We start from the raw sequence: 22,346 nt of genomic DNA, 5'->3' as shown, positions 1-22,346 counted from the left end.
ACCAAGGCCAAACCAACCCCAAACCCTGGGGTAACTCCATGGGCTGAGGCCAGGGGAGCACGACTAACATGGAGCTGAGAAACCCCACAGCCTGTGACAGCACAGCTGGAAGGGAACTGTTAACTCTGCTGTCCTTAACAGGAATGCTCCCATTTCTCCTTCACGTGATTCATCCCATGTCTCCCAATGACTGCTGCAAAACTAACAGCCTCCTTACCAGAGCAGCTCCCCAGTGCTGGAGCCAGACTGTCCCCAAGTCACCTTTCCCTCCCTCTTCCACTCTAATACAGCAGCAGGCTGGCTCCTGCCTTATGAACACATTGCCAGGGGGAAGAAAAGAGAAAAACTGCCTTTTTGTCGTCTTTGACAGGAGCAACAGAACATAACAACCCTATTATCCTGATTAGGTTTTCCTGGTGAAAAAAAGGAACTGTTACAACACGCTGTCATTAGCTGGAAGAACAATCTTCCTATAGAGACAAGTGTGTCTTTCTCTTGGTCATCTATTAGTAGGATTTCCTGAGAGGCAGGAGATGCTGAATAGAAAGAAATCTTGTTTAACATCTTAATCCCAGTTTATTTTGACCCTGGGGTTTGAACTCCCCAAAGCTGTTCGTGTTTCAGCACTATGGCACGTTAGCAGCTGGTGCCTGGAAAGCTGCTGGCCTGATGGCAGGCAGAGCTCTCACACTGGCATTTCAGCAACTAAAAGAATACAGGATTTGTTTTCAGTACCCTGAGATTCTGTTGAACCATCAACAAAAAAGGATTCTTAAGAGACCCCTTCATCATCACCCCCCTTGAAAGTATAGTACCTATGCCAACTTGAACAGGATTTCATTTGAGATCTCTTTCTTCAAGAGCAGTTCCTCATCATCAGTGCATTGCTGTGAAGAAGTTGGCTGGGCAGCATGCTGTCAGGTAAAGAAACAGATAAATGTTGTATTTGCTAACACAGGATCATAGAATCACAGCTGTGTTTGGGCTGGGTTGGAAGGGACCTTAAAGCTCATCCAGCTCCAACCCCTGCCATGGACAGGGACCCCTTCCACTGGAGCAGCTTGCTCCAAGCCCCTGTGTCCAACCTGGCCTTGAGCACTGCCAGGGATGGGGCAGCCACAGCTTCTCTGGGCACCCTGTGCCAGCGCCTCAGCACCCTCACAGGGAAGAGCTTCTGCCTAAGAGCTCAGCTCAGTCTCCCCTCGGGCAGGTTCAAGCCACTCCCCTTGGCCTGTCCCTACAGGCCCTTGTCCCAAGCCCCTATCCAGGTTTCCTGCAGCCCCTTTAGGCACTGGAGCTGCTCTAAGGTCTCCCCTTCAGAAGCCTTCTCTTCTCCAGGCTGCCCCAGCCCAGCTCTCTCAGCCTGGCTCCAGAGCAGAGCTGCTCCAGCCCTCACAGCATCCCCATGGCCTCCCCTGGACTTGCTCCAACAGCTCCACATCCCTTTTGATGCAGCCCAGCATATGATTGGCTTTCTGGGCTGCAAGTGCACAGCACCAGATCATCTCTCCTTATTCCATCCTCATGTCTATTCTAACATATTTTCTTATTCCATTTGTGTTAAAACTTGCACATCTTTTAAAACTGTTGAACATTAAAAAAAATAAAAGACAAGCCTCTCATTGTAGAGCTGACTAAGAGCATCCTCGAGGATGCAGTAGGGTCAGCCACCTTATCACCAGGAAAATCCTTTGGAAGACTGGCTTTTAAGTAACTCACATGGAGCCAGCAGTTGCACCAGCAAGCAAAACCTTGTCATCTGTGAAAGCACCAAGCCTGACCTCAGAGCTCATCACCTCCTGGTACCTGTTTCTTTGGAGCCACTCTTGGACAACCCACTTTGCAGAGCCCTGCACCAGGGAGTTGTTTAAAATGAGGTGAAAAGGGGGCAAACAAGCTTTAAACAAGCCCAAGCCCTCTTCCCTGCTCACCCCAATGCTGCTGTCAAGAGCAGCACCTGAGGAGCAGGAACATCACAGCACCGAGGTAGGGAGGAAGCACTGGGAACAGAAACTCCTTCATACTGATATGGAGAAGGCACCAAACCTGCCCAAGGCACTTGGCTACAGAGGGGCAGAAAAACCCTTGCATAGTTAAGGCTCTGGCACTAACCTCTTGCTTCTCCTCCACAGTGGCTGCACTGCATAGTATTACCTTGCTAAGGAGCTATCCCACTTTAGCTTCCTCAGAGGTCAGGTATTCACCTCTGCGCTAAGTCCATCTGGTGAAGAAAGACAATTCCTTAATCCTATTTTGTGTGCTCGTTTCCATATCCACAGTTCTCCCACGCCAAGCCTAGGCCATACATGAAAATTCCTTGTTTGCTGCTCCTGCTGTCTCTGCTGTCCAGCAGACAGATGTTCACGAGAGAACTTGGCCATGGGCTGGCTCTTCATTCTCATGTGCTACAGCAGAGGTACATAAAATGAATGTAAAGCATTACCTCAAAATGCAAAGCAGGAAACTGCAGGGACTCGCATGATTGCAGGACCTCAGGAACTCCCTGAGAGCACAGCCTCTGAGAAATACAGGAATCAAAATTAGGATAAATATCAGCTAAACTCATGTGTCTCATAGAATGCTTTGGATTGAAGCTCATCCAGTGCCAACCCCCTGCCACGGGCAGGGACACCTTCCACCAGAGCAGGCTGCTCCAAGCCTTATCCAGCCTCCTTTACTCAAGTGGTTTATTCCACTTTGGTAGATTTACTTAAGCCTCGCAGGCAAGAACTCCCTCAAAACATCACAGGATGAATGTTTCCCTTCTTGCATTCCCGGAGGAAAAGGGGCACCACACTCTTTTCCAGTCTTTGTGAGATAGGAGACCATAGGTACTTGCAACTGCCACACTGGTTCTTGTCCCCCACAATGCTGCTTTGGTGATCATAGTGGGGCCAGGCAGGCTCAGGTTTCTCTCCTGCCAAGTTCAACCCTGTTTCCCTTTGGAAAACACTTATCTCTGGTAAAACTGGGGCTCCTGTAAATAGGAGGCAGAGATATTTAGGTCACTCATAGAAAAATGCAAACCACAGCTCCAACCCAAGCACATTCATGGATTCTCACAACTCAAGTGTGAAGCAAGTTCAATTCCCATTCAACAATGTGCTTGTGGTGAAGAGGCTGCTCTTGCATCTCCCTTACACATGCTGCATTGAATACTTGGACACATTTCTTCCCCTAGATTTAAGGGGAAAGTTAGTTTTGATACAAGAAGATGAGTTTGCTACACCTGAAAATAAGAGTGATTCTTAAAGTAAAACTTACTTATCACAGCATCAGTCTTGGTTGACCAGGGAGTTTTTCCATATACAAGAACAGATCTGCATTGTCCTTGTTTCTATACAGAAGATACCCCCCGAAACCCTGCTGTCTGGAATGACATCCTCTGTTTGTTGTTAGAGGACTGAAACACAAAATGCTGTATGAACAATTTCATCAGAATATTTAATAAAAGGGAGTAAGAAGTTTAACACTTTCTTGAAAAGCACCACCAGCAAGTGCATGGAGAGTAGAATGCAGGTCCATTCAATGTCACTTATTCACTTTCTCCTGTAACAAAGAGGTGCACGTTCTTCTTGGACTGCAGCATTTGAGCTGCGCGCTCTATGCCAACCACTGCAGCCAATTTCTGAGCATCATACTTGGAGTAGAGCACAGTACAGGTCCATGTGGCATCCACTCCATTGACTGTGGCCTTCATCATATTGCAAATCTCACTGTAGAAGTGGGAGTATGTTGGTAACTCATAGAAAATGAGGTTCCTGATGCCTTTTATTGTATACCTGTAGTAGGAAAACAAAAACCAAAAGTAATTTTACTACTAATTTTTACAAAATGAGCATGCTGAACACCAGTCCTGCATCAGTTCTTCCATCAGCTTCAGTGCACAGCAGCTGTAGCTCAACTCCACAAACCCTGTGTAGACTAAACTTAACACAAAGGTGGAATTTAAGGGGTGGATATCTAATACTGCCAGTACAGCGACTTCCTCCAGAGTACAGACCACCACCAATTCCTGCAGATTTCAGCCTCTTTAGCTTGGATTTTAAGACACAGAAGCCTGATCAGACCAAGCTTTATGAAACATTTTCTGCTGATAGAAAAAGAAACATTCCATTAGGAACTTCTAACCTGTCCCAGTCACGATGCAGCAACTTTTCCAAGTGGCCTCAGCTTGCTGTACTGCATTATCAAACCAATGACATATCCTATACCAGAATCTTATGTAATTATTGTGGCACAGATGAACACAAACGAGAGGCACAATGAATCCCATTTTGCAGGCTATATGATCCTGGCCTGACATCAGTGGAACTTGGCAGCACGCACCTTCCTGAATAAAGCCCTGTGTATTAGACTCTCTGCAAAGGACTGCTGACAACACGAATAGACTTTAAACTGAAAGCTCTTAACTGCAGTCAAAGAAGTCCTCAGAGAATATTATATATGAATCCAAGAGATTCATAAAGCAGTATAGCCCATCTACGATTAAGGTCAGATCCTACATCCAAAACAGTGCACACAGAACTCGGGGGAAAGCTTGATCCCCAATTCACCTTTTGTAGAAGTGGAAGCGCTCAGTGAACAGTAAGAACTGCTTCTCTCCCTTGAGGAAGAAGCGCCTCGCCCTGCAGACACCAGCCTTTTTGGTGTATTCACAAATGTGAGTAAAGTTCAGCTCCTCTTTCTTGAAGTAGTTTCGAAGACGCACGTAGTCAAAATACGAGGGGACGTAGATGAGAGTGTGTGACATGATGGCATCGCGGTACTCGGGCAACACCTTGTCGATGAAGAACTGGAACCTCAGATAAGAAAACAAACGTGTTATAACCACAGTTAACATTTAGCTTTCCAACACTGATATGACCTCAAACAGGAATATCATCAGACAACAGACTATACAACATTTTGACTCTAGTTTGCTGCCTTTAACTTCATGGGATTCCTACATGTGTAGAAGATAAAAGGCAAAGGCTTTATCCGTACTACACAGTTATGGTGGAGCACGGTATTCCTTTCCTAAGCCCTATTCCCCAGTGCTTTTGGCAAGGAGAAGATCAGTCTTCCCTCCACCTGTGCAGGACCTTGCCTGCATCTGAACACTAATGAAGGCATACTTCTACACTGCAATCACACCGTGCCCTGCAGGAAACAGTATGCTCAACTACATCTGAAATTGCAGTCATTAGGGCACAGCAACACAGTCTGGAACACAGAGTACCTTGTATCTATGACAGAAGTTAAACTTTCAGCTTCTAGCCTCCGAAAAACATGAGGAAGCTGGACCACAACGTGGCTAATGGAGCCGCTGAGCGGTACATTGCGGACGGCCACCTGTGGATAGGAAGCGGGATGGATGATTAGGGAAGCAGCATTTCAAAGGCAGCCACGTTCCAGCCAGCTTTCTGCTTGTCACTCTTGTCTGCAGCAGGGCACAAGCTGTTCTTAAGAGAGCTCCAGCACAAAACTACATTCCATATAGAATCACAAAACGTTTTGGGTTGCAAAGGACCTTAAAGCTCATCCAGTTCCAACCCCTGCCACGGGCAGGGACCCCTTCCACTAGAGCAGCTTGCTCCAAGCCCCTGTGTCCAACCTGGCCTTGAGCACTGCCAGGGATGGGGCAGCCACAGCTTCTCTGGGCACCCTGTGCCAGCGCCTCAGCACCCTCACAGGGAAGAGCTTCTGCCTTAGATCTAACCTGAACTTGCCCTGTTTCAGTCTGAACCCATCACCCCTTGTCCTATGGCTGCAGTCCCTGATGCAGAGTCCTTCCCCAGCACCCTTGTAGCCCCCTTCAGACACTGGAAGCTGCTATACACAAAGCAGATACACACATACCAGATCTGTTAAATATACAGGACCACCACTTCCACCTTGACTTCCATATAGTTGAGATGGACAATGAAGGGTCTTACTTTCTTTGTTTCTTTCAAAGTAATGATGCTTTTTGCTTCTTACACAAGAGCAGAAAAGAAAAAGGAAGAAGGCAAACCCTCCATTGCACAGCAAAAGAAATCAAATAAATAAATAAACCCAGATAACTGGTATGTGCCAAATTAAGAATAAAACAGAATCTGATTTCTGACATGAAATCTACTGATGAAATAAGAACTGATCAAGTCACTACCCCTGCAAGAGAGTATTCTTCACGCTTTTGGCCCAGCCTTAGAAATTGTTGTGCAGCATCATGGACATTCAGAGACAGAACTACTTGGGTCACAGAAACGACTGGCACACAGACAGTCTTTCTGCAACTGAGTTATGCAATTTTTCCCTGCTTTGGGTTTTGTCTTCCTCTCCCCTCCCTCAGGCCAGCATTTAAAAGGAAGCACTCAGCTCCCCTGGGAACTCACCTGCCCCATGTAATTGAAGCAGTGCTTGTTGAAGACAGAGTTAACCTGGGGGTCCTGCAGGGCGCTGAACAGCAGCGTCTGGCGGTAGTACCTGCACCAGTTATTGAGATTCAGCATCCGCACGCGGGAGAAGTCTACCCCGTGGGAATCCAGAGGCAGCCGGTTCATGTGCTTCATCAGGTGCTGCGCAGAGAGATGGAAACACAGATACTGACTGACAGCCCCACAACCTGCCTGCAAGAGCCTCAACAGCACTGAGAAAGTGGGCAGACAGCACAGAATACATAAACCAGCGGTGATCTCCCAAGACATGACTGAATGGAACTGACTGACTACAGCAAGAATAAATGACTTGATTTTCTACCACAGAACTGGAAGTCACCAGCTCTTTAGTCATCAGTAACAGTGATTTTTGCTCCCAGCCTTCACCCATGGGACAAGGATAATGGATTTGCTTTTGGTATTGAAGTCAATGGGCCCAAAGTTTCTGAGCTAAAAGAACCCCAAATGCAGTTCCCATCACATCCAGAGGGAGTTTGGGTGCAAGCGAAGGAACTGTCCTCACTGAATGCTGCCTCAGACTGCCATTGCTGCTGCTGCAGGGAAGGCACTTGCACCCAAAGGAAAAAAACCAACAAACCAACAGCAAACAGGCTCCAGGATGCATCCCTTGGATATTGTGCCCTTCATGGGACATCTCCACACTGTTTAACTTTGGACATAACTAATGCTTAGCTATCTCTATGGTGAGTGGAGACAAGCCCCAACTCCTATTGCTTTCTGGAAGAACCTGAATGAAAACATACAGAATCCTCACACTGAGGCACTGGGCATATTTTCTCCCAGATGTGATTAAAGGAATCATCATTATATTGATCTGCAAGATAATTAAACCTATAAAAAGCAGTCTCAGATGAAATATGTCACTAAAGCACCAAATACTAACATTTCTAGAGAACAGGTGCTGAATGCTACCAAAATCTGTAGAAGGAATATACTTAGTATATGGCAAATATCACAGTGGAGGGAGGAAAAAGAAGCAGCACCCATGGCTGGCATCAAGTCAGTAAACCTAGCAACACTGCTCACTGCCAAAACTATGCTCTATCAGACTAACAAGGCACAGTGCAACACTGAAATCCATACGGACAACGCACCAGAACGTGTTCCCAATTCTGCATCAGGTAAATATCTGCTTGGTCGATTATGAGAATTTCTATTGACGACAGAAAATCAAAATCTCTCTTCTTCTCCCCCTCTGCCCCAATGACAGTCCTCATTCCCAGGGGAGAGGCGATGATGATATCCGAGGAGTAGAACGGTGCATAGAGCCTCATGCTCTTCTGGAGGATCGCAACCCCTGTCCAACGACAACCAACAGCAGTTCCTTAGTTAAGGTCAATCATCAACCATATACTTCTAGCAGGTTCTAACTGCAACTCCCTCAACCTCAACACCCACTAATGATTAGAGCTGGACAAAGCCAATCTGTTCCAAACCCTCCTTTGCCTAAAAGATGCTTACCCACCCCACAGCCAAACTAACAAGCATCCGGCACATTCTCATGGAGTTCAGCAAACTCTTTCAGTAGCACTTTTTTTTCCCCAGATTTCTCATGGCCTGGACATTTTTTTTATCTGAAACACATTTTTTTGTGATTTTCTGCTATAAAGGGAGGTAAAGGGGTTAAGAAAGGTAAGAAAAAAGAAGGATACAAAAGGGCACAAATGATTAACTACTCCTTTCTCCCTAAATCCTAAACTTTGGTGTCTGCCATTAGGTACTAGAGTAACTGTTACCTTCATCCGTCATGAAAGACTCAGTGTGGACCTCTTGACTATAAACTGTCTTTATCCACAAGGCCACAAGAGTGGCTACTAAAACTCAAAGGAAAAGGTTCTTCATGTTACGACAACTGAAAGCATAAGCTGGAACACCTCCATACACAGACAGGCTGAGAATACTGGGGCTGTTCAGCCTGGAGAAGAGAAGCTGTGTGGAGACCTCAGAACAGCTTCCAGTGTCTGAAGGGGGCTCCAAGGATGCTGGAGAGGGACTCTGCATCAGGGACTGCAGCCACAGGGAAGGGGTGATGGGTTCAGACTGAAACAGGGCAAGTTCAGGTTAGATCTAAGGCAGAAGCTCTTCCCTGTGAGGGTGCTGAGGCGCTGGCACAGGGTGCCCAGAGAAGCTGTGGCTGCCCCATCCCTGGCAGTGCTCAAGGCCAGGTTGGACACAGGGGCTTGGAGCAAGCTGCTCTAGTGGAAGGGGTCCCTGCCAGTGGCAGGGGTTGGAGCTGGAAGAGCTTTAAGGTCCCTTCCAACCCAAACCAATCTGGGATTCTATGATTCCCTTGCACTGCTTCTCACACCCCATGACGCGGTGCACATGCCAAAGTACCTTATGCATCATCTCTGATGTTAAAGCAAGGAAAAGGAGTTTTTTTCCTGTGTTATAACTGTATGGCAACAGTTCTAGGACCCAGTTTTCTGATTTAAAAATCCAGGTAGTCTGGCCCATATTCAAACCACCCACTACAGTCTGCCCAACAAAGGTGTCAAAGGTGTTGCTTCAACTTCTCTCCCTGTGTGAAGCCAGCCACCACGGGCACAGGTGGAGGCTGTCACACAGACAGCAACAGGGACCCTTCCTGTGATCTATTTTAACCCAATGATAAAAATGGTCCAAAAAATCCAAAAATTGGTTGAATTTCCAGAGAGATCTCACTTCTCACAGTTTAACAACAGCAAGTCTTTTCTTTCTGATTAAAAATGTGAAAGGGTGGTTTTGGTAAAGCCTAACAAATGTGTTTTAAATGAGATCTTTGTGCAGAAGTAACGGTGTGAGGCACAGTAAGAAGGAATAATTATTCTGCAAGTAACAGCACTGAAAGGTTCTTCAAGCATTTCTTCACAGCTAGGAAGTGGATCAAGCAGACTCTGGTATGAGAGAGGGCTGAAAGGAAAATTGTTATGCTACTGAAAGTCCGAGGCTCTCAGCCAGAGAGATACTCACTGGGAGAAGGAAGAAAGACTGAGTGGGACCTGCTGCCATCTTCCACCCTATCATGGAATTTCTTGGGATGTCAATTTATCTCTCAAGAAACAGTAACTTCAAAAGCCTCTGATCTGCCAAGTTAGAAGAACTGCCTACTCATCATGGCAGCTCCAGGAAGCAAGCACTAGCTGATCCTCTGCATGCTGAGTTACTCCAACAGCATGAGATTATAATATCATGAAATAGCCTCAAAGTTGCTGCTTGTCCAACAGTCTTGCTGGCTACTCCTCTGCCTTCATGAAAACCATTTTGCTCAACACTGAGCTTTACATTTGCTCTAATCATTATCCATTACAAGAAACACTGCAAACTGGATGATTAAATCCCAAAGTTCTGTTGGTTTCCTTTCCTGGCATGGAAGACTTGCAGCATAATCACAGAATCAATCATAATCAAGGTTATACTCTTTAAAATGCAGTGTGGGCAATCTTGCTACAATCAAGCAATGACTGCATTTTAAGCAATACTGAACTTGATGTGAAAATCATTACTTTTGGAGTTCCACTTCATTTTTAAGTTCAGATTTTCAGCAACATCCAAGTTGCCAGTGCAAAACCAGCATGAATACCACAGAGCCTTAACAGAATGCCCAGCCCTGAGCTAGACATTTAGGTAGAACTTGTTACTTCTCAGCTCTTTAGAAGATAAAAATCATCTGTTGAGTATATCATTACCAATTCTGAAGTGGTCATCAATGTTGCCAGCAAAGACAGCTTCGTAATCTTCCGGTCTTTTCAGGTTAGGGGGCTTCTCTTCTGGGTCAAAGCCAAACTCCCCTTTGAAGCGCTTTTTGTTACTTACATCTATTTTTCTTTTGTCGTTCACTTCAAGCAGGCTGATGAAAATATGCACAATCCTCAAAGCACACTCCCTGAAGGGCACTATCATCAGTACCTGTGTAGATCAACAGTTACAATAGAATAACCCATAAAATACACACTCACAGTTAACCTTGAGATAAGTAATGGGTTTAACCTACATCTGCCTCTCTGGGGTACCCCAGCAATCAAAACAGAATGACTCTGACACACAGTAAGGAGGCAGCATGCTCTGGGACACAGTGTGCTCAAGAACAGGTACTGGCCAGCAGCAATATTTGGTTCCCCATCTTGCACCCAGCATGCCACTACAGCAGAACTGAAAACAAAGCACGTTCTCCTGTTCTCCCTAACCCCCAAGCAAGTAACAGCTCCCACCATACACAGCCACAATCAGTGGCTGGCTCCTGGATGGGGGCCAAGAGTCTCTGCACAGCACTTTGAAATGTAAGTATCTAACTGGGGAGTCAACACCACAAGCCACCCTGTTCAACAGGTATCTGGCACCACCAGTGACAAGCTAGCTGCCGTTGAGTCCACCTGGTTACCAGCTAGAGGATGCTGTGAACCCAGGGAACACTGGTTTAAGGCCAACTCCACCAACTATGACAGGCAGCCCTGACAATGGGACTGGGATTCCCTGAGGTCTCCTACCTACAGAAAAATCATTCCACACAGGGAAGTGCCTAAGGACAAAAAATTTCCAGGGACATCCCACACTGGGTGACAGCCTACACTACTTGCACTAATACTGAAGATGAGTGCGGAGGCACCTTTCTGTACTGACAGATTTGGAAACCGAAGCAGGAAAAGGTGACATGTCAGTCTGTAGTGACAGGGGGACAAAGGAAGAGATAAGTCAAACTCATGGCTCTGAGCACAGAAACAGGCTGACCAACAACGCTGTGCTCACTACTTCTTGCAGGGCCATGGCAGGTGACTTCCAGGCACAATAAATGCATGTGGAAAACCCCATGCCCAAGAACAGATCACCTGAGAGAGCAGCAAGAGAAACAGCTCTGGATAAACTCCAAGGATGTTTATAGAGCCTGACCAGAAAGCCAGGGTGGGCACGGGGGAACGCATTCATGAAGCTCTCTTACCTTAGGTCTAGTGAGCCCTTGATCTCTGTGGTCATCATTGTCAGCCCCTGGCTTTTGGTTTCTTTTTTTGGCATTGTTGCTGAGCACCTGGGAATTTGCCTTCAGAACATGGTTCAAGGCATGCAAGCAGTAAGCATGCCGGATTTCCTCTCCATTGGTTAAAGCATTTCTTTCTGGATAGAACAAGTCCCGGTATGTGTTCATGATACAGAAGAGCTCTCTTTGTAATGGGGTAAAAAAGGCATCACTTGGTTTATTCACTGAGGACAGAAATTGCTTATTCACTTTTGGCCAAGTGGATTCTAAAGGCTTGTGAAGATAAAGCTGCTTCACATCAACCTCTTTATCTGCTTTCAAAGGTTTGGGTTTCTCCAAAGTGGAAGAGAACGTCACTTGGCCCAGCCTTGGCCACTGAAAACAAAACCACAAGCAAACAAAACCAAAGCAGTTAGATGTACCAAACTCACGCGCTCACAGCACCACAGCTGGCACCTTCATCAGGTTCATGAACCTGGAGAAATTATCTTTCCCTAAGACAAATCAAAACCTTTTTTTTTCCAATGTGCATTCTCTTTTCAAGCCTGCCAGGGTAAATAACAATACACTTGAGCTCAGCAGATCTGTGTGTATTTTGCAGTCATGTGTCTATAACCATGCTCATTTTACAGACGAGAAAACTGGGGAAGAGGAAGGATGACCTTTCTGCCTAACCCATGCAGCACATCAGTGGCACACACCAGGGACAAGATGAGAGCCTGACCCCACTTACAGATGAGGCACACTGAGGCCTGGAGTTTGTTTAAAGATGAGAACAGAACCCCATTAGGGAATCAATCCAGAAGTCGTGATTCAGTTGCTAAATGCAATCTGAGTCTGTCTGATTTTGAGGATAAAACTATCAGTGTAGTAGGGGAAAACTAAACTTTAAGCCTTCTGCCATGCAAGTTGTCCCAACCTATCTCTGTAACATAGCTACACCAAGTTAGGCAAAGACATATCACACATTGCTTCAGGTGGCACTGGTATTTTTGGCCTCCATATTCCAAAAAGGAAAGGAAAAAAAAAAAAGAGTTAAACAAATCACAGCTTTCTCTCTGAGTGACTAACCGTTGGGTCTCTTCCAGGGAATGTCACCCAGCATATGGCTGACCAGAATGCAAGGCAACTCTCCAAAACAAAATCAGACGTGAAAAAGTTTAGAAGCAAAGGTTTGTCTAAAAATGAGTGGTTTGAAAACCAATATTCTCTCTCAAGCAATGAGGTGCTTTGCTGGTATTAATATTGTTAATACTGGAAATAACGGGTGAAGTAAAGCATTAAATTGCCCTTTATGGGCTTGTCAATGCATACGAAGATGTAGTCATCTCCAAGAACATGGAAGCGCACCACAGGTACTTATTAGACTGTAGATGGTCACCTCACCAGTTCAGTTACAGAGCACAACCTGGCAGTGTTCAGTTAACACTCAGAAACCAGTCTTGTCCTACCTGGAGTCAAGAGCACTAAAACTGTGGGTTTGAGACCACAGCTCAAACTCTAAAGTGAAGTTTCTCAGATCTGTTGCATTATGCTTACATAACAGCAGATTCCAGCTCTTGCCCAGCACTAAGTGAAGGGGAGAACACTTCAGCAACAATACAGTGACAAAACCTTGACAACTACAATGCCAACTGCCAATAGTAACAGTTATGAATTAACTTGTACAAAAAAAGAACTGTTTTAATCCCGGATTTAGGAGCTCTGGATGGCTACAGAACACCGTTACCTGGCTTTGACTGGAGGTTTTAGGAAGTGTAGACATTTTTTCTACGTCTTTTTCTTCGAGTTCTTTGTCCATGTGCTGTTTAAATGGATCTATTTGTAACAACAACAACAGAAAAATATCCTGAGAACCATGCAGCTACTACTAGAAACAAGTTTCAGAATCGATTTGCAAATGAGACAAACGGTTTCCATGCTGGCCAGCAGCACAGTTAAAACTAGCTATTTTGAAGCACTTGGAGATGAGCGAAAGGATGTCATTTTCTCTTTACAAGAACAGAGAGAACAGATTTGACAGATTGCTTAAAAGAAAAAAAAAACAACAGAAAAGGCAGCACTTATGGAAGTACTAGAACTTTCAATCACAAAACAAATGTTGGACAGGAAAGCAATATATAGCAGAAAACCTTGTGGCAATTTTCTGCCTTAAGCTCTGACGCATCCATCCCTTGCAGGTGAAACAGGCTATCAACAGTAAAGACTTCAAGTGAACTTACTGCCCTTCTGAATTTATAAGCAGTTCTGCCCAGGGCTTTGCATCTTTGGCCAGTGATATGAGTACAGTATGTGATAAAGCACAGAAAGATTAAGTGGATTTTGGGAAGGGAGACAAAAAATGCCAGAAGTGAGCATAAGTCTGATTTATCTAATCAGCATTTCTTTCTGGAAAGGAAAGGAAGGGCAGGCAAGTGTAAAATCATGCTGTATTCAAAGATACTGGCATGCACAGAGTCATATGCAAAGCTTCTTTTGAAACCCAAGCCCTGTATACTGCTTTCAGCACAACAGCACTCACTGCATAAAGCAAACCAACTAGAGAACACTAGTGCTTGCCAACAGATCAGTAACCCACATGCAAGTTACACAGGCCAAAGTCAAGACAGTTGCTCATCATGACATGGTTAGGAAAGTCTTCCCAGCAACACAAATGAACGGGGTATCATTTAATTGTAATACAGGCTCTCTCTTCAGTTGACTTCCATAGATTGCAGCATTTGTCAGATAAAGCACAGAGAACAGAGCGAAGCATTTATAGGAATTCTAGTGACCTCAGGACCAGAGGAGAAATTTGTCCCCTTTCTGCTATGCTACATGACTCATTTTCTGTAATGAATTATAAAGCCACCTCCAAGCTGCAGGAACCCACTGAAAAGTAGTGCATCATTTATAGGTTGAACAAAGCTGTTAGGATACTTAGCATGCAGTTGGAGAGCTACAGTTCTCATTAAAATGCAATGCCAACAGCCTAAGTAATATTCTCATGGTAACAAGAACGAGCTGTTTTTTCTATCACATGGCCCTTTGATGCTTCCACACATTTCATGTATCAACTAGGCTGCCTCCCAGATCCAATGGCAGCTGCTGCCCCAAGATGACAAGCCAGCATCACTAGGGATGCTACAACACATATTTCTCTCTCAAACTATGCCAGCTGATGGTAAAACCAGAGAGCATGAAATACAAAGAGAATCTCTGCAGGTGCCAACATGCGGTGTACCCCTGAAGGATCACACACGTGTACACACAGGTGTTTGTATCACACATGGTGGGATGGCTCCAACACTGGAGCTCTGATTGTACCCACCAGCACACTGCAGCACTAAGGTTCCTGGCTACACCTTTAGAAGGTACCACGTGGGCTCCACTGATGCCTTATGCCTTCCTGATCCTGGTGCAGTTGGACTCCTCTGTATCACCTTAAAACCTGACAGAAAGCCTAAGCATCTGTCTCAATTACTACGGCTGCCCCAAGCTTCTCAAAAATCACCTCTACCTCCACTGAGTTGTGAAGGATGCCCTCACAGGTCAGCTTTGTGATTATCTCCTGTGTTCTCAGTGCCAAGAATATCTTCCAAAGTCAAGTGCAAATTTGCAGGGCCCTTCATATTACACTAGCTTTTTATACTACTATTAAAGTAACAGAACACATCAACACCCTCCAAGCACATTTCTAGCTCCTGATACTTCAAGCTTTATTGATCATAACAGAAACTACCCAAAAATCCCAGTCCACAGGGGCTGCAGAAACAAATGGTTCAGCTACACATCTGCATTAGCGCCAAGCATTCCCTGTGGAATCAGCTCACACGTGGGCACCACAATGAATAATGTAGCAGAAAAACTCAGAAGCTGTATAGCATATCATTAGGCATCTGATAATATACACATGTTTACAGATCCTCCTCTAGAGGCAGATCATTAAAGACAAACATACTGCGTTTTACCTTCTGAAAAAGCTTGTGTAGAACTGCCATCTCTCTTATCTGCATTGCAATCTCCACTCTCCTCTTCCATGAAATTGGTTTCCAAGCTGAATTCAGATTCATGTTTCACATCAGTAAACTCCTCAACTACTCCATGACCAGGGTCACAAGAGGTATCTATGCCATCAGTCTGCTGCTGGCTAAGCGTCTGCTCTGCAGTGTCTGTAGCTGTGAAGGGTGAGAGAGAGAAATGGGTTATATCCTCCTGGAAAAGTTACTGTGTGTAGCTAATCTCTCGCTGGCTAGGTTATTCCTTTTTCTTCCAATGCTCTATCCAAAGAAATAAAAGCAGGCTTTTCCACAGTAAAGATGACTTTTGACTAGCATGCCAGATGTTACATAATACACAGTGTGCTTCTCCAGAGAAAATAAGAGACAGAACCTATTTAGGGAATACAAGTTTCAGTTTCCAAAGACCTCAAATAACTGAAAATAATAAAAAGTTGTCTCCCCTCTCCCAGAATTTCTTAGCAGTTTTTATGAATAAAGATGCCTCATCATAAAGAAGGAGGTTTCCTTCCAATTTCCATGCTTTTTCCTCTGCTCTGAGGCACACCTTTTCCTCCTCTCGGTGGCAGCAGCCACGGCAGATGCTGTGTGAGAGAACAGCTTGCATCTCCCCTGAGTGGGTGAGAACCACTGGTGTGCTGCTCCATGTGGATTTCCTCTGTGCTGCCGCCCAAACAACATCTGAGGAAGCAGCAGCAGGCTGTCAGCTGGGAAATAAGCACAGCTACCCTCTCCCTGCTGAATCCTTCAGCAGCCACACAGAGGCAATGGAGTAGCAGCAGCTCCAGGCCAGAAGAGCGCCCAGCCAACAAGCCAGCCTACACCAGGATCCTGGCTAAAAACGTATGTTATGCAACCTTCCTAACTGCAAGAACATTTACCAAAGCATGGGAAAAGACAGACTACCTTCTTTCTGCTCTGGTACATCATTCTGATCTTCTCCACCTCCATCTGCTTCTCTGCTCTCCTGGGATCCTTCGCTGTCCATTTCTGTCTCACTTTTCTCAGCTTCTGATTCACTTTCATCTTCCTCCTCCTCCTCCTCACTCTCAGACTCAGGAGAGGTCTTCAGGGTAGCCAGGAGCTTATGATATACAGAGACCTGTTCCACTTCAGTCTCCGAATCACTCTCCACACTCGATTTATCAGAATTGTCAGACTGGAAGGGAAAACACCAGTGTAGCAGCAGCACGCCATTAGCCACAAGGCAAACACCCTCACTTCTAGCTCCAGTGTTATGGTTTCCCTCTCCCACCCCTCCCCTATGCAGATGGAGTTTTTTCAAAAATCACCATTTTATGCAAATATTTATGCTGGGCACCTCCATTTGGATATTGAAAGCATCTTTGCAGACCTACGCTGAAGTGCCTCGTTCTACACTGATTTAAGAGCATCACAAAATGTGGTTCTTGCGGTCTCATCTGAGCAAGTACATTCGATCTCCACTGACAAGGCATTTACTCAACTGGCCCTGGGTTTCCCTAAGAAAACCACACACAGAACAAAAGCAGGGCACACATACTGGGGACAGAGTACACCAAAAATGCTTCTGGCTTTTTAAGGAGGTGACGTGGCTGTTGGTTGACAACAGTTCACTGGTGAGTTGGTCAGGTCTGGCTCAGCTGTAAAGCTCTAACCTTCAAAACACCAGTTCTTCCCTGGGCCAGTTCTGTCGTGGGCTAGCACACACCAAGTACACCAGGTTATAGGGAGAATTAGGGTAAAACTAGGAGTATAAGCACAGCACCATTTACTCCATTCTTAATTCCTTTCAGCCCCAAAAGGCAAAACCAGTAGATAAGATATTCATGCACAAAATTGCTAAAGGAAACAAATGAACCAGAATAAGTAACTTTTCTACACTGAAACTTTGAAGTCTTTTAATAAACTGAAGATAAAGGAGGTTACCAAACCCTGAAAAAAATCACTGGCAACTTGAGGGAGAGGAAAAAGCACATTTCTTTGTTCAATAAGGAATGAAACATCTCCTAACCCATGCAACACTAAAGTTACTAATATAATTAAAACGCCTTACAGAAGGATTTACTTTCCACTGTGACCAAGTAAAATGCAACATTCCCACAAACAGCTGTGATATCTCCTGCTGCTTGTGCCCTCTCATGGTATTAGTTTTGAGTCTACACACACTACAGAGAGCAATTCAGAGCCACACAAAAAAGACATTCAGTTTTTACTCCTGAACAGAGCTTTTCTAAAGGGAACAACTGAATCAGCTTGCATAGCCTGGTTAGGTAAAATGCCACGTGTTTCACTTCACTGGACAACACAAAGACTGAAGTAAGGAAGAAATAAAAATCAATTACCAGTTCACAGACTTGAGTTGCTTCTGGTCTTCCCGGAACCCTGAAGAGAAAGCACTGAAATATCTTACTCTGTCATCGATACTATACACAGGACAAAAGAGATGAGGGGGAGAAGGAATTCATGCACTACACAAGTGTTAGAAAATATAAAAGAAAGCATAAAATCAAAGCGATCACACAGTCAATAAAACAGACTTGGCACTTAGCCTGAGGTTACCCTCTGAGGTGACACTCCACTCCACATGAAGCCTAAGTGCTCAGACATTATAACTGTTCAAGAAGTGAAATGTTTCAAAGCACAATCTGATGTTAATTGGAAGATGAACCATTAAAAGTAATCCAAGGAATCTAACTACAAAGGTGGTTCATACAACAAAGTTCAGCAGAGCAAGAGCCTGCCTCTAGCTCTTAACTATTGACCTGCAAGTGGGAAAACAGACACGTACCACAGGCAAAACAGCACTGGGAAACCAGCGTGGGGACTGTGATTCTGCAGACAAGACACTACGAGCTGGGCCTGAACTAACCTCAACTGCTTCCTTAGCACTATTTCCCTACTACTACAGACATGTAACATTAAACTGAAGTGGGCAGAGAGCAGCAGCATCCTCGCAGGCTTTCAGACTTTACAGCAGCACCACATCACATAGTACTTGCACTGTTCAGTGCTCATTGCTCTTAAGTTTACGTGGGGGTCCAGAAGCGTGGCGCCCTTTTTGACAGACGGGCATCCCGCTGAGACAGATTTTACCTCCCCAATGCTCTGTTTTCGTGGCCTTTACGAGATCAGAACGGGATGCGGTACAAGCCGGGGGAAAGCTGGCACTCTGGCCAGCCAAGGGACCGCCCCAGGGGCAGAGCAGGAGTCCCGCTTCCCAGGCCAGGCTGCGGGCTGCACAAGAACACTTCACCACGTTCGCTGCCCAGATTTCATGCTTCCCCTCCTCCTTGCGGCACCGCAGCCGCACCTCTCCTCCCCTCAGGGGTGAGGCCGCTGCCCCGGCCGGACTGGAGGGGCCTGGAGCCGCATGCAGCCGCTGCCCGGCGCACCCCACCGCAAGGGAGCAGCGAGCCCCCCGCACTCACCGGTCATGGAAGGGGTGCTCCTCCCCGAACTCCCTCAGGTGCTTCTTCTGCTTCTTGCTCAGCCCACGCAGCAACTCCCGCCCGCCGCGCCGCTTACCCATGCCTGCCCGCCACCGCGCTTTACGGCAACGCGCGTAGCGCGCCGCTGTCGTGCTGCCGTACGGCGCGCCCGGAACCGGCTGGAACAGGGACCGCGGCCGAGCTCCGGGCTGGGGCCGAGCCTCAGTCGGGTCCCCGCGCCGCTGTGTGGCCGTTCCGATGCGGCCGGAGGTGGCTCTGTGGCTGCCGGGAGACGCGGTGCTGCCGGCCCGCTCTCGCCGCTGCCCGGGATGCAGGAGCCAGGGAAGTGTAGGGCAAGTCAGGGTGGTACAAGAGATGGGAAGAGCCGCCGCTTGTCTCTGCGCTGCAACCAACGGTCAATCCCTCAGCACCACATCCACTACAGCTGGAGGCCTGTCCCTCTGTATTATACCCACTGCAGCCGGAAGTCGGTCAATCAGCACCGCATCCAGTGCAGCTGGGGGTCGGCCCCTCAGCACCGCATCCACTGCAGCCGCAGGTCTGTAGGTCTGTCCCTCTGTACCATACCCACTGCAGCCAGAGGTCTGTCTCTCAGCATCACATCCAGTTGCAGCTGGAGGTTTGCCGTGGGACGGTATGACCATGATGTTTCCCCAACAGTAGGTTTGGGGTAGGATCAGGCAAGCACTGTTTCTGCTCTGGAAACAGTCATCAAGAGGAAGCCCTGAGCAAATAACATTTAATTCTTGCAGCATTATAGATGAATGTGGTGCTACTTCTGATCTCTAGGTACAGAAGCAGCAACAATCTAAATGAACGCAGCCTACCCTGCAGACTGATCCTCTGCATGCAAAGTGGGACGCTGCAGTGGTGTATTCTACTAGATGTTACTTGAGCTACAGCATCTTCCCAAACTGCCCTAGAACCCAGTGTACTCTGCAAAAAGTTGTGTTTTCAGGGAAAACTCCTGCAACAAGGCTGGAGGAAGAGGAGGAGGAGGGAGAGGCCCAGCAGGAGTTCTTATTGTTCAGACTGCTTTAACTTAAAAGGTAGAATCAAAAGCTCCAAATGAAAGCATACTGAATCCTGCATCTTCCAACATCTCCCTGACCACTGCCATATGGGTGAAGCTGAATGCTGCTTTAGCATGTGCAAAGATGTACAGTCCCCCAGAAACCACCTGACATTATGCCAAATAAGAAACTAAATTCAAGTCCATGTCTTTGCTTTTACGTTCTCTCTGTTCCTGATATCCTTGCGCTCCTGTGTGACCCAGCACAAACGCCTCTGAGTGCTCGGGAGGCTGAACCATGCTTGCAGGGACAGGCAGGTTGGTGGGTGCATGCAGAGCTCACCTGGTCCTCCTGAAGTCATGCCTGCAGCTAGGAGCAGGGAGAGGAGCCATCTCCTGGCTGGCACCCGGGTAGCCCAGGGCTTTACAGCCCGAACAAGGAAATGCAGCAGGAGCACTGAACCTGGCTCCCCAGAGGCTCTCTCCACAGCTTCTCCACAGCTCTGGTGTAAATGAAACCCAATTGCCAAGCACTCCCTCGCCTTCACAGTTTGGAAGCAAGCTGCAAGAAGAACTGTGGCATTTCGAAACAAGTGAAATCCTGTGATGTACCCTGGAGCTTCCAGTTGCTAGCATGGTAATGTAGCACTGACAGTGCTCTTTCTACAGATCTCCTGAGTGCCAGCATCTTTGACTGCAGCAATCATATTGGAAAGAAAACCAAGGCAAAAACCTTGAATTACTTGTGATCTGTTCTGCTGCCCTAATTCTGTCAGCAGCCCCGACTAAACTCTGTCAGCAGCAGTCTGCTGCTGCCACCTGTGTACCTTTAGCACTTGTATCTGTGTGACGTTCCAGACACATATGGGTTATAAAAGCTGCTTCCTTCTCCACTAACCTGAAGGTAAGCGACTCCTCACTGCTATCTTACCGCTGTCGTGCTTCTGTCTCATTTCAGGTAGCAGTGCAGCAGCAGTTTTATGCTTTCTTCATCCCTCCTGTTCTACTTTTGCCTCTTCCCTTGCGAGATGCCAGATTTTCATTTTAGTTTCTGGTTTTAGTTAGATAATAAATGTACTGGAATAATGCAATAAATGTATTGCTCACCCTCTTTCCCTCTCCACATGCACAACGGAGAGCTAAAGTTTAAACCATTTTGGTGTAAGTTACACAATGGACTGTAGCATACAGGTTATAAAGTTAAATTTATGTACTACATTTAATTGATGTATTTACCCCGTTTTGTGGCATGTAGTAAAAGAAAGATACATAACTCAAGATACTGGCTTGAAGCAATGGGAAGGGTGAGGGAGGAGTTAATTTCTTCCTTCTCCTCAGCCTACCCTTGCTTCACCTTCTCTGTTGCCTCTTTCTAGACATCACTCCAGGTAACAGCTGGCACTACACAAAGATAGCTACTTTGATGTTGCCTTGCTGTGCTATTTGCATAAATGGGGAGAATAACAAGAAAATAAATACCAGTGAAAATAAAAAAGCAGAGCCATGACCAAATACAGGGTTTGGCAGCTGCTGACTTGAAATATAAAATGAAATGTATCACAAAAATAACCCAAAAGGCTCCACTTGCTCACAGGGTACTTAACATACCGTAACTGGTCCTGTGCACAAGACCACGAGCACTTCTGGAACTAGCCCGGCTCTGGAACTGTGAGGATGGAGCATGACTTTCTTGGTGAAAGAATGACTCTATTCTCCTCACCAGGGTAACACAATCACCCTTGGAAGCCTTGGAGGGGCTATGCTGACCTATGAAAGGACAGAGCATGGCTGTAGTTAAGGTGACAGAGTTTTAAAACTCCTTTTTCCCTCCCTTTCTGGAATTAATGATCAACAAAAAGTCATTCAGGCAAATATTTTTTACTTCTCTAAGCAGGTTTCTTGTTCGTTTAGTCTTAATTTAGCTAAGAACAGAACTGCTGGGTGGTTTTGTATTAAACATCTGGTCTCAACCAGCCAGCTCTAGCCTAATATTCTTATTTTGCTGATGGAAACTAAGTTTAGAAACTGCTTTGCCACTGCTTTTGTTTTCCTTTTTGCCACTGTGAGCTGTATTTCAAGGGATGGTGTGGAAAATCAAGCTGCAGTTCTTTTGGCAATAAAATGGCTGGTATGTTTACTGAACCCGTAATTCCTTACACTGTGGTTACTATAATGTATTGATACCATCAACTTAGTATTCTTTAAAGAACTGCCAAGCTTACACACTGAAAAAATATGGAATATGGAGAAGACACCATCTTATATGCAACGTCTCTCAAAATGTTTTTTGGGGGAACATTTCAGAAAGATCCAAGATGCATTAATCGCATAAGCTGGCTGAATCCATGTGCTGCCTATAGCAACATTAGCTTAAAAACTCCCAACCCCACAAACATTTATGTGGAAGCATTTATAATACAACAGCTACATGCAACCTGCCGGCTTGGTGGACATGTGCATTCCAGCTTGTGTGCCAGAAATGGGAAACTGAAGGTGAAAGAAGGGAATGAAGACACAGCCCTAAGCCTCCTGTGG

The 22,346-nt window shown here is 46.0% G+C and overlaps 1 protein-coding gene across 2 annotated transcripts; it reads right to left on the bottom strand.

Moving 5' to 3' along the window:
- Positions 1-3,425: 3,425 nt before the first annotated feature.
- UTP25 (UTP25 small subunit processome component) lies at positions 3,426-18,924 on the bottom strand. 2 transcript variants are annotated; one of them, XM_061348333.1, is made up of 12 exons: positions 18,779-18,923; positions 17,693-17,732; positions 16,275-16,527; positions 15,321-15,527; positions 13,100-13,188; positions 11,335-11,745; positions 10,088-10,307; positions 7,514-7,716; positions 6,357-6,539; positions 5,222-5,334; positions 4,557-4,802; positions 3,426-3,782 (listed from the first exon to the last, which is right to left on the bottom strand). In XM_061348333.1, exons 1-12 carry the CDS (start codon positions 18,877-18,879, stop codon positions 3,536-3,538), a joined length of 2,313 nt encoding a protein of 770 aa, XP_061204317.1. In that variant the 5' UTR covers positions 18,880-18,923; the 3' UTR covers positions 3,426-3,535. The 2 variants fall into 2 exon arrangements, with proteins under 2 accessions (XP_061204317.1, XP_061204318.1); XM_061348334.1 differs by lacking the exons at positions 7,514-7,716; positions 10,088-10,307 and having other exon boundaries at positions 18,779-18,924.
- Positions 18,925-22,346: the final 3,422 nt, after the last annotated feature.

The sequence above is a fragment of the Neopsephotus bourkii genome, unplaced genomic scaffold (genome assembly GCF_033783945.1).
Source record: "Neopsephotus bourkii isolate Nb327-2 ecotype Australia unplaced genomic scaffold, CSIRO-AGI_Nbou_v1 NB_354, whole genome shotgun sequence".
In the NCBI taxonomy this organism is placed as follows: Eukaryota; Metazoa; Chordata; class Aves; order Psittaciformes; family Psittacidae; genus Neopsephotus; species Neopsephotus bourkii.
Note: the sequence above shows the minus strand (reverse complement) of the source record. Positions and strands in the feature narration are given on the sequence as shown.